We start from the raw sequence: 13,148 nt of genomic DNA on the forward strand, positions 1-13,148 counted from the left end.
CAACACCGTGGGACAAGGCAGAGGTGCCCACACTCCCTTTTGAAACCGGGATTACCGAGTACCCCGAGTCGACGGCCCCTGCTGGCAGGGTCTTGTCCACCACAAAAAAAATCTGTCTCAGCAATAGAGCCATCGGCAATGACGCTTAGAGCGTCGAGGTGCTTATCGTAAGATACACACAAGTATATGATGGTGCACAGACAGGCATTGATTGACACACAGGATGACCAATGAACACAGAACACAGCAGCCAATCACCAGACAGGACACGACCACTATAAAGCCAGAGGGCACTAGTTTTCCTGCTCTCTTGGGATCCAGCCTCTGACAGTCAGCCTCCGTGAGCAGCAACTAGAACAAACACCATGTGGTAGTCAGATAGTCTGGTCCGGTTAGCCTCAGGTCTCCAGTCAAGTCAGCATAGTGTCAACCCACAGTTAAAGTATGTATGATAGTTAAGAGTTCAATAAAATCGAGTTGCATTTCTTCAAGTGTTGGAAGCCTGTCTCTCTCACTGCTGCAGTAAACGCAGTCCTCGCAGACCCAGCTTACCCAACACATCAGTGTTGGAGAGGGATTGTGCGGGGGTGGGATTGAAGATAGGGCCTCGCTTTATGCAGACAACCTGTTGTATATTTTGGACCCATTGGGGGCATTGGGGGAATCATGAGTATCCTGGACGAGTTTGGCTGGTTTTCCGGATACAAGCTAAATATGGGGACGAGTGAGGTGTTCCCGATCAAGGTGAGGAGGCAGGAGAGGACGTTGGGAGAGGTACCGTTCAAGGTGGTGGGGGCGAGCTTCAGATAGTTGGGCAGCGAGGTAACACAGGGATGGGCACAGCTACATAAACAGAATCTGGCTTGGTTGGTGGAGCAGATGAAGGGGGATTGTAAGAGATGGGATGTGTTGTCACTGTCGCTGGCGGGGCGGATGCAGACAGTGAAAATGATGTTGCTGCCAAGGCTCTTAACTGTCTTTCAGAACCTCCCAATATTCATTTAAAGTCATTTTTTAAGAAAGTCAATTTGATTTTGGGGTTTGTGTGAGTGGGGGAAGAAGGTGTTGTTGGAGCTGGGGCGAGGTGGGAGGGGGGGGGGGGGGGGCAGACCTTGCCAAATATAATGAATTATTACTGGGCAGCTAACATTGGATTAGGAAGTGGGTAGTGGGGGAGGGGTCGGCGTGGGGGCGAATGGAGGCGGCCTCTTGTCAGGGAACAGGTTTAGGGGCACTGTTGACGGTGCCTCTGCCATTCTCGCCAGCAGGGTACTCCATGAGCCCAGTGGTTGTGGCAGCCCTGAGGGTATGGGGGCAATGGCGGCAGTAACTGAGGTTGGAAGGTGCCTCAGTGTGGGCACCGATTTGCGACAGTCACAAGTTTGCACCGGGGGGGCGGGGGTTGGACGTGAGGCTTCCGGGATGCTGACAGGCAGGGATCAAACTGTTTGTGTGGGGGGCAGCTTTGTGAGCTTAGAGGACTGGAGGAGGAATATGAGCTGCCAGTGGGAATGGGATTAGATATTTACAGGTTCAGGATTTTGTGAGGAAGCTGGTGCCGTCCTTTCCCAGTTTGCCGCCCTTGGGATTACAGGATAAGGTGTTGTTGAGGAAAGGAGTGGGTGAGGATAAGATGTCGGAGATTTATAAGGAGCTAATGGACTGGGAGGAAACCCCAATAGGGGAATCAAATGGAAATGAAAGGAGGAAATGGGGGGAAATGAAGGTCAGGATGACGCTCTGAGGAGAGTGAATGAGTCCTTGTCGTGTTCAAGGCCTTATCCAGTTCAAGATAGTTTACAGGTTGCATGTGGCAGTGGCCAGGTTGAGCAGGTTTTTTGAGGGGCGATGCGCAGGGAGGCCCGTAAACCATCTTCACATGTTCTGGGCATGGCGGAAACTGAAGGGGTTCTGGCAGGGGTTCGCGGACATAATGTCCGCGCAATATTTGGAGTGTCGGAAGACCCAGGAGTCCAGGGGGCAAGAGAGGCCGATGTCCAGTCTTTGCCTCCCTGATAGCCTGGAGATGGATTTTGCTTGGGTGGAGGGATCCGGAGCCACCAAAACAGGGGGTGTGGGTGAGCCACCTGGCGGAGTTCCGAAGGCAGGAAAAAAATCAGATTCGACTTGAGAGAGTTTTGAAAAAAGCACTGCTGCCTCACAGCACCAGGGACACGGGTCCGAATCCGGCCTTGGGTCACTGTCTGTGCGGAGTCTGTACGTTCTTCCCACGTCTGCGTGGGTTTCCTCCGGGTGCTCCGGTTTCTCCCACAGTCCAAAGATATGCAGGTTAGGTGGATTGGCCACGCTAAATTGCCCCCTGATGTGTAGGTTTGGTTACAGGGATAGGGTGGAGTGGCGGGGGATTGGACCTGGGTTGGTGCAGACCCCATGTTAACCTTACGTTAGGATTGTTTACTTGTGTTGTTTTTCTTGCATTTTCTTGGTGTAGAAGAGGTTTTCTGAGCCCAACACACGATGGCAATGTGATCCTTCTTGCCACAGTTCTTGTATGTATTTGATTTACTCCAGCATTCCCCTGCTGAGTGTTCAACCGGTGTACAGCGGTGACATAGATGCACCTTTGCAGCCTTGTTCCTTGAGGTTTTCATTTTTTGGATCTTTGCTCCAGACTCTATCTGTGAGGCTTCTCTTGTAGCAAGATCCATCGATGTGGCAACATCCATAGCAGCTTTCAGAGTTAAAACATAACGTGGACCCCGCAAACAGCCGCCCCAGCCAGGGCCTTACCCAGCCAATACGCCTGCGCCACACACCAATCCGCGCACCCTGGGGGTCCCAGATGTTACTTCTGCGGCCAGCAGACGCACCCTCGCCAACCCTGCCCAGCTCGCACCGGCATTTGCAAGGCTTGCAGCAAAAAGGGCCACTTCGCCGCAGTGTGCCAGGCCCGCGCAGTCGCCGCAATCGCCCCCTCATCCCTGACACACGCACAATGGGCGCCGCCATCTTCGTCCAGGACCACGCGCAGCCAGTGGGCACCACCATCTTCACTCCCCAGGGCCACGCGCGCCCAGAGTGCGCCGCCATCTTGACCCCCCAGGGCTGCAACCGGCCAGTGGGCGCTGCCATCTTCACCCCCCGGGGCCACGCACGGCCAGTGGGCGCCACCATCTTTCCCCCCTCAGTCCACGTGCGGCCTATGGGCGCCGCCATCTTGTTCAGCTCCAGCAATGTGAGGCCCATGGGCGCCGTCATTTTGCCCCCCACAGGATCTTCAGTCGCCGCCATCTTCCCCACGGGGCATGGATGCCGATGACATTCCACGAACGGGGCTCCCCACGCTCTCTGTCTTCTGACACCAGTGACGATCAACCGCAGCTCGCCTCGACGACACTCGACCAGCCTCGGCCACACAACCTGGCCACTGCTTCGACTACAGTGAAAATCAACGGCCACGTGACCTCTTGCCTGCTGGACTCCGGGAGCACCGAAAGCTTCATCCACCCGGATACAGTAAGGCACTGCTCCCTCGCGGTCCACCCCGCCAACCAAACAATCTCCCTGGCCTCCGGATCCCATGCCGTCCCGATCCGGGGGTTCTGCACGGTCACTCTCACGGTCCAAGGCGTAGAATTCAGCGGCTTCCGCCTCTACGTCCTTCCTAATCTCTGCGCTGCACTACTACTAGGCCTGGATTTCCAGTGCAACCTCCAGAGCCTCACCCTCAAATTCGGCGGGCTCCTACCACCCCTCACTGTGTGCGGCCTCGCGACCCTAAACGTCGACCCCTCCTTCCCTCTTTGCCAATCTAACTTCGGATTGCAAACCCGTTGCCACCAGGAGCAGACGGTACAGCACCCAGGAGAAGACCTTCATCAGGTCCGAGGTCCAGCGGCTGCTTCGGGAGGGTATCATCGAGGCCAGCAACAGCCCTTGGAGAGCTCAAGTGGCAGTCGTTAAACCTGGGGAGAAGTATAGAATGGTCGTGGACTACAGCCAGACCATCAATCGGTACACGCAACTTGACGCGTACCCCCTCCCATGCATATCTGATATGGTCAAACAGATGGCGCAGTACTGGGTCTTCTCGACGATTGACCTGAAATCCGCCTACTACCAGGTCCAGATTTGTAAATCGGACCGTCCATTCACTGCCTTCGAGGTGGACGGTCGGCTCTATCACGTCCTTAGGGTTCCCTTAGGCGTCACTAACGGGGTCTCGGTCTTCCAAAGGGAGATGGACAGGATGGTCGACCGGTACGGTTTGCGGGCCACGTATCCGTACTTAGACAATATCACCATCTGCGGCCATGACCAGCAGGACCACGATGTCAACCTCGCTAAATTCCTCCAAACCGCCACTCTCCTCAACCTTACGTACAACAAGGAGAAGTGTGTGTTCTGCACGACCCGCCTAGCCACCTCGACTACATAGTCCAAAACGGCCTGCTGGGGCCCGATCCCGACCGCATGTGCCCCCTCATGGAGCTTCCCCTCCCCCACTGCCACAAGGCCCTCAAACGGTGCCTGGGGTTCTTCTCCTACTACGCCCAGTGGGTCCCAAACTATGCGGACAAGGCCCGCCCACTCATACAGTCCACTCAATTCCCCCTTGCGGCCGAGGCACAAAACGCCTTCGCCCAGATCAGAGCAGACATAGCCAAGGCCGGGATGCACGCAGAAGATGAGACACTCCCCTTTCAAGTAGAAAGCGATGCTTCAGATGTCGCCCTCGCCGCCACTCTAAACCAGGCAGGCAGACCCGTGGCATTCTTTTCCCGCACCCTTCATGCCTCTGAAATTCGGCACTCATCCGTCGAAAAAGAGACCCAAGCTATCGTTGAAACTGTGCGGCATTGGAAGCATTACCTGGCCGGCAGGAGATTCACTCTCCTCACTGACCAATGGTCGGTAGCCTGCATGCTCAACAACACGCAGCGAGGCAAGATCAAAAACGATAAAACCTTGCGGTGGAGAATCGAGCTCTCCACCTATAATTACGAGATTCTGTATCGCCCCGGCAAACTCAACGAGCCCCCAGACGCTCTTTCCCGAGGTACATGTGCCAGCGCACAAATAGACCGACTCCGGGCCCTACACGACAGCCTTTGTCACCCAGGGGTCACACGACTGTACCACCTCGTCAAAGCCCGCAATCTGCCCTACTCCGTCGAGGAAGTATGGACAGTCACCAGAGACTGCCAGGTCTGTATGGAGTGCAAGCCGCACTTCTACCGGCCAGACCGCGCGCGCCTGGTGAAAGCCGCCGGTTCCTTTGAACGCCTCAGCCTGGATTTCAAAGGGCCCCTCCCCTCCACCAACCGCAACACATATATCCTCAGTGTGGTCGATGAGTTCTCCAGATTCCCTTTCGCCATCCCATGCCCCGATATGACGTCTGCCACCGTCATCAAGGCCCTCAACACAATCTTCGCTCTGTTCGGACTCCCTGCCTACATCCACAGTGACAGGGGATCCTCAATCATGAGCGATGAGCTGCGTCAGTTCCTGCTCAGCAGGGGTATGGCCTCCAGCAGGACGACCAGCTACAACCCCCGGGGAAACGTGCAGGCGGAGAGGGAAAACGGGATGGTATGGAGGGCCGTCCAGCTGGCCCTACGGTCCAGGAACCTCCCAGCCTCCCGCTGGCAGGTGGTCCTTCCTGATGCACTACACTCCATCCGGTCACTACTGTGCACCTCCACAAATAACACACCCCATGAACGTGTTTTTACCTTCCCTAGGAAGTCCACATCCGGGGTGTCGCTCCCGACTTGGCTCGCAGCTACAGGACCGGTCCTGCGCCGTAGGCACGTCCGACTACACAAGGTGGACCCCTTGGTGGACAGGGTACACTTGCTCCACGCCAACCTCCAGTATGCCTACGTGGAGTTCCCCGACGGCCGCCAAGATACTGTCTCCTTCAGGGACCTGGCTCCATCAGGTTCCACTCCAACACACTCCCCCACCCACACGCCACCCTCCCCTGCCTCAGCACTCGCAACATTAACCCCACCAGGTCCATCCCTCCTTCCCCTACCCACGCAAGAGGACAATGAAGATTTTGGCACGTTCCCGGGGTCACTACTGGCCAGCACCAACACCGCCAGCACCGACATAAGCGACACCAGCACCGCCAGCGTCGACATCGCCGCCACCGTTACGTCGCTCCCAGCGAACCGTCAAAGCACCGGACCGACTGAACCTCTGACGGGCACCGGATCGTCAAAATGGACATTTGTTTTCCCTCCCCACTGGAAATTATTTGCAACATTGTATATAGTTCAACGCCACCCCCGCCGGACTCATTTTTAACAGGGGGTGAATGTGGTGAACCACTGTGTGCACTGTATTCGGGGATGTAAGGTAGAACCTGCACTACAGGTTCGCCGGGAGCCCCTGCCAGCTAGCTCCGCCCACAAGGAGCTGTATAAATATGCGCGTCCTCCTCTTATCTGCCATTTCACCAGCTGCAGTAGGAGGCCATGCATCTGGCTGTAATAAAGCCACAGTTGTACCAATCTGAGTCTTTTGTGCAATTGATCGTGCATCAATCATTATCAAGATTGTGTGACTACAGATTAGTCAAGAATTCGATCAGAGGTGGAAACATAAGCAAAGTCATAAAACATGGCACAACCTGCGGATCTTCTAGGACTCTTTGTCTCATCCCTCATACCATTATCTTGTCCTTTGATAGAACATTAAAAGGTCGGTGACTCCTTAATTCCTGACCTTATCTTGTCTTACTCATACAGCCCTGGGTCATGAGGAGTTAATCTTATCAGAATTTACAGAGGTCAAGCATTTTGGAATAGCCTGACCTTCTCTGATCTTATTCATGCTTTAAGTTATGCGGAGTCAGTCTTATCAGGTCTTACAGGGGTCTGGCATATTGAAATAGCTTGGTCAGCTTTTCTTACATTGCACCAAGTAGTTGACCAATTTTCCCATCATGCCATTACTTAATTCGTACAATTTCACAAGGGGAGAGAGGACAGCTAGGCAACAACTGATCGACTCCATTCTAGAGGTCAAAGAAGATACTCCGAGGCCCCGACAGTGGAACTTCTGACGGAGAGGAAAAAGCTACAAATGGACTTTAATCTGCTTTCCACCAGGAAGGCAGTGCACCAACTCCGCCAAACACGGCAAATCTTTTATGAACACGGAGAGACTAGCCACCTGCTGGCTCACCAGCCGAGAAAGCAGGCAGCCACAAGGGAGATAGCACAGGTGAAGCACAGGAGAGGAAGACTGGTAGCCCAACCAAAAAAGGTCAAGGAAGCGTTCGAGGCCTTCTACCAGGGACTGTACACCTCCGAGATCTCCCATCGGGAACTCGGGGATGAAACCGTTCCTCGATGGACTGGACATTCCAGTTGTTGGGGACGATACGAGGAGGGGACTGGGAGCACCACTAGAACTGGGAGAGTTCATGGACAGTATTACCTCCATGATGGCGGGGAAGACGCTTGGACCCGATGGGTTCCTGGCGGACTTCTACAAAACATTTACGACAGCACTGGCCCCGCACCTGTATGAGATGTTCACAGACTCACTTGCGAGGGGTACCCTGGCTCCAATGCTAACACAGGCCACTATATCACATTGATCCATTTTGGTAGGAATAACAGCAAAAGGGATTATTATTTAAATGAAAAAATATTAATTCATGCTGCTGTGCAGAGGGACCTGGGTGTCCTAGTGCATGAGTCACAAAAAGTTGGTTTACAGGTGCAACAGGTGATTAAGAAGGCAAATGGAATTTTGTCCTTCATTGCTAGAGGGATGGAGTTTAAGACTAGGGAGGTTATGCTGCAATTGTATAAAGTGTTAGTGAGGCCACACCTGGAATATTGTGCTCAGTTTTGGTCTCCTTACCTGAGAAAGGACGTACTGGCGCTGGAGGGTGTGCAGAGGAGATTCACTAGGTTAATCCCGGAGTTAAGGGGGTTGGATTACGAGGAGAGGTTGAGTAGACTGGGACTGTACTCATTGAAATTTAGAAGGATGCGGGGTGATCTTATAGAAACATATAAAATTATGAAGGGAATAGATAGGATAGAAGAGGGCAGGTTGTTTTCACTGGCGGGTGAAAGCAGAACTAGGGGGCATAGCCTCAAAATAAGGGGAAGTAGATTTAGGACTGAGTTTAGGAGGAACTTCTTCACCCAAAGGGTTGTGAGTCTATGGAATTTCCTGCCCAGTGAAGCAGTTGAGGCTCCTTCATTAAATGTTTTTAAGATAATGATAGATAGTTTTTTGAAGAATAAAGGAATAAAGATTATGGTGTTTGGGCGGGAACGTGGAGCTGAGTCCACAAAAGGTCAGCCATGATCTCATTGAATGGTGGAGCAGGCTCGAGGGGCCAAATGGCCTACTCCTGCTCCTAGTTCTTATGTTCTTATCACTGATACCGAAGAAAGAGAAATACCCATCCAAATGCGAATCCTACAGACCCATTTCGCTGCTCAAATGGATGTGAAAATACTTGCAAAAATTCTGGAGAACTAAGTACCAAAGATGGTCACAGAGGACCAGACGGGCTTTGTTAGGGGTCGACAGCTAACTGCGAACATCAGGCGACTGCTGAACGTGATCATGACCCCATCTGGGGAGAGGAAACTGGAGGTGATCGTCTCCCTGGACACAGAAAAGGCCTTCGACAGTCGAGTGGAATTACCTCATAGAGGCACTGAAGTGGCTTGGGCTGGGGACAGGGTTTACCTCATGGGTGAAACTCCTGTACAACGCCCCCAAGGCGAGTGTATGGACCAACACCACCAGCTCTGAATACTTCCAGCTGGACAGAGGCACGAGTCAGGAATGTCTGCTGTCCCCACTCCTATTCACCCTGACAATCGAGCCACTGGCGATCGTCCTCACAGTGGCTAGAAGCTGGAAGGGAATCCAAAGAGGAGGCAGAGCCCAGAGTCTCACGCTATGCAGATGACCCGCTCTTCCACATCTTGGACCCGCAAAGCAGCATGGGAGGGATCATAAAGCTCCTGAGAGAGTTTGGAGCCTCGTTGGGCTACAAGCTCAACCTGAAGATTGAAGTATCCCCATGAACCCAAAAGGGGGAGGGGCAGAGCTGGAGGGACTACCATTCAAACTAGTCCAAAGCAAATTCTGCAATCTGGGGATCCAGATTTCCCGCAACTGGACAGGAATCCTCCAGTAGAATCTGACCAGTCTGGTGGAGGAAGTTTAAAAGGACCTCCTGAGATGGCACACACTCCTGCTCTCCATAGTGGGGAGGGTGCAGACAATCAGGATGATTGTGCTGCCCAGGTTCCTCTTCCTATTCAGATCCATACTGATCTACAACCCCAACGCCTTCTTTAACTCAGTCAACATGGTAGCACAGTGGTTAGCACTGTTGTTTCACAGCGCCAGGGTCCCAGGTTCGATTTCCAGCTTGGGTCACTGTCTGTGCGGAGTCTGTACCTTCTCCCAGTGTCTGCGTGGGTTTCCTCCGGGTGGTCCGGTTTCCTCTCACAAGTCCTGAAAGACGTGCTTGTTAGATGCATTGCACATTCTGAATTCTCCCTCAGTGTACCCGAACAGGTACCGGAATGTGGTGACTAGGGGCATTTCACTGTAACTTCATTGCAGTATTGATGTAAGCCTACTTGTGACAATAAAGATTATTTTTTTTAAATGATGCCGTTTGTGTGTGTCTGTGTGGTGCAGGTGGGGGGGAATGGGGTGGAGGAGGAGGATCCAAGGATCCCCAAAAAAGATTCTAGAAATAAAATGGAAGCATGGGGGGCTTGGCCCTCCCAAACCTACAGTACTACCACTGGGCGGCCACAACAGAAAGAGTGAGGGGGTGGGTGAAAGAACCTGAAATGGGATGGGTGTGGATGGAGAGCTTCTGCACTCGGACGACCCTCTGAACCCTCGCCATAACGGCACTCCTATCCCCACCAGCCATGCCCTCAAACAGCCCAGTGGTGGTAGCCGCACTCTGCACCTGGAACCAAATGAGACAGCACTTCGGACGAACGAAAATGTCATTGGGTAGTCAGAGGCTTTTTCCCAGCATAGAGGGGGCATAGGTTTAAGGTGCGAAGGGCAAGGTTTAGAGGAGATGTACGAGGTAAGTTTTTTACACAGAGGGTAGTGGGTGCCTGGAACTCACTGCCGGAGGAAGTGGTGGAAGCAGGGACGATAGTGACGTTTAAGGGGCATCTTGACAAATACATAAATAGGATGGGAATAGAGGGATATGGACCCAGGACGTGTAGAAGATTTTAGTTTAGACGGGCAGCATGGTCGGCACAGGCTTGGAAGGCCGAAGGGCCTGTTCCTGTGCTGTACTTTTCTTTGTTCTTTGTCCATTATGGCCACCATCTGCGGCAACCACAGTTTTGCACCAGCCGTGCTCGACACCACCTTTAAGAGGTGGAGACAGGAAGGGGAGGGGTCGCTGACTGTTAGGGATTTGTATACGGAGGATAGACTAGTGACATTAGAGGAACTGTCAGAAAAACTACAACTACCCATGGGAATGGACTGCGACACCTACAGGTAAAGAACGTCCTCTGCAAGGAGACAACAAGATACCCATGGACGCCGAGACACACAATGTGAGAGGAACTACTGGACATGGGTAACCTAGGAGGGGGGGAACTGTGGGGACCGGAACGGACAACTATTAGAAAGGACACGCTCCCCATTGGACGAATCACGTGAAAACTGGGAGGAAGATCTAGGGTTGAAATAGGGTGGCAACTCTGGAGCGAAGCACTGACACAGGGCCAACTCTACCTCCACTTGCACAAGGCTAAGCCTCATGCAACTGAAAGTGGTGCACAGAGCGCAACTAGAACCCGAATGAGCAGGTCCTTTCCAGAGGTAGAGGACAAATATGAACGGTGACAGAGAGACCTGGCCAACCACACCCACATATTCTGGGCCTGACCCAGATTTTTCGGGTCCTGGACAGCCTTCTTCGAAACAATGTCCAAGGTTGTGGGGGTGAGTGTGTGGGTGAAGTCAAGCCCGAAAGTGGTGGTCTTCAGTCTATCAGAGCAGCCAGAACTTCATTTGGGGAAGAGGGCTGATGCCCTTGCCTTTGCCTCACAAATGAAGGAATCCTGCATGGCTGGCGATCAGCAACGCTCAAAGCTGCAGACTGGCTGGCAGAATTTCTCCACCTGGAAAAAATCAAATTCACCATCTGAGGGTCAGAGGAGAGCTTCCACAAAACCTGGAAGCCATTCACCAACTTGTTCCAGGATCTATCTGAATCCAACAGTCAATAGAGCGAGGGGAGGGGGATCCACAGGAGCCAACAAGATACCAAGGAACAGGAAGAGGGAGGGGAGAGAGGACGTTGGAATCAGCAGGAACAGACAACAGGGGGCCAAGAGCAAGGCCACAAAGACAGGGTCCTCTGGCAGGGACGAAGGGCCACAGGACAAAACGTGGGCCAGTCAAGGCCGAACCGTCCGGTATGGGAAGGGGAGGGGCACCAACCCCCCCCCCCGCCGAATGGAAAAGCCACACAAACCGGGCAGGCACAAGCAAGAAAAACAAAATAGAACAAGACCTCAATGGAACTCCTGAGGGTGAGGAGAGGGGAGAGCCAGCGGGGCCAATTGACAGGGTAGGGGGGGGGGGGGGGGGGGTGAAGGGGAAGAGGGAGGGAGAAAGAACTATACAAATATAAATACAGGACAATCACCTTTTGCAAACTATGCATCCCAAGAAAAATATTTTAAAATAACAAAAAGTGGGGGCGGGGGGCTAAGGACTTGGGGCTGTTGGGGGGGGGGGGGGGGGGGGTTACTTCCATTATTGAGCTTTTGAAAATTGTATCTGGTCCACATAGATTTGTTTATTTTGAATAGTATAAAATGAAAAACTTTAATAAAAGAACGGCAGAAAAACGAATGCTCTTTCCGTGGCCATAAACGTCTGGAATTGGACTCAAACTCAGTGCTTCTGAACTGGAGGTAGGGGGCGTTACCACTGCACCACAAGACCTCTCCTCCACTCAATGTCAAATGGTCAGCACAACCTGGCTGGAGAATGGGTGTCATTGGACTCAGTCTATGCCTCTAGCACTCAAAATTGATGTTTGTCGCACTGATACAGCAGATACATCTCTTCTGGGATGGGAAATAGAAAGCTTTCTGGTTAAATCTGGAGTCATGCAGGGATTTCCACTCTCCCCATCTTGGTCATCCGCTGCATCAAACCTTCATTGCCAAATCGATCTGAAGGATATACGCCTTGGAGTTTCTCACGTCAAAGTTTCCCTGTATATACATTGCCATCTTCTGCTCCAATATCAGTGTGCTGACTGGTGAGCATCTGAAACCATTTCGAACTGGCCTCAGGAGGCAAAGTAAAGCATGGCAAGAGGGAGACCATGTTGTTTGGGTGCTGGGCTGACCGATTCTTGATCCCATCTAACGTCAATCGGACTACATGACGGTGCGAGGGAATATGGTTCAGGGGGGCCAGGGCATGTGACAAAAACTGGAAGGATCGAGTGGCCATGGTACAAAAAACTAGAAGGATCGAGTAGCCATGGGTAACAAAAACTGGACATGTGCAAGTGACTCCCTCTCCATCGCAACTAAGAACCTGGTCATCAGTTGCAGGCTGTTCGCAATGTTGCGATGTACGGCACAAGCCTGGCGCATATCTCGCTGCTGTGCCACGGTGATCAACTGGACTATCTTCTGCTTTATCCGGAGATCGAAAATAGACTGTGTTCTCACGGACACGGTGTACAAATCTTTAGACGGGGAACAGGGGTTAGGGAAATGTACACAATATTGCCCTCAACCCAATGGCCAACTTTATGGGGGAAAAAGCAAATTACTGCGGATGCTGGAATCTGAAAACCAACGAGAAAATGCTGAAAAATCTCAACAGGTCTGGCAGCATCTGTAGGGAGAGAAAAGAGCTAACGTTTCGAGTCCAGGTGACCCTTTGTCAAAGGGTTTATGGGGAGCTGCAGGAACACTTTCAGTACACACACAGCAAGTGATGTTGTGTGCCTGGCTTTCTATTCTCTCTGGGATCACCATCTGTGGTTTCTGTTCGCTCTGGTCTGACAAAAGAGAGAAGCGAAATATGGGATCTGCACATGTGAAGCACTGGGAGGACCAGTGTGACCTCAGGAGGACCAATGGAGCTGAGAGAGAGAAAGAACCATC

General features: G+C 52.5%; 1 protein-coding gene across 1 annotated transcript in view; it reads left to right on the forward strand.

The window, feature by feature from the left end:
- The first annotated feature begins 666 nt into the window (after positions 1–666).
- The window catches only part of exd2 (exonuclease 3'-5' domain containing 2), a 113,779-nt gene continuing 101,297 nt past the window's right edge, over positions 667–13,148 (forward strand). The window contains exon 1 of the mRNA XM_038790257.1: positions 667–744. Within this exon, the coding sequence (XP_038646185.1) occupies positions 667–744 (78 nt within the window). The remainder of the gene's footprint in view (positions 745–13,148) is intronic.

This window comes from Scyliorhinus canicula, chromosome 2 (genome assembly GCF_902713615.1).
Source record: "Scyliorhinus canicula chromosome 2, sScyCan1.1, whole genome shotgun sequence".
NCBI lineage: Eukaryota > Metazoa > Chordata > Chondrichthyes > Carcharhiniformes > Scyliorhinidae > Scyliorhinus > Scyliorhinus canicula.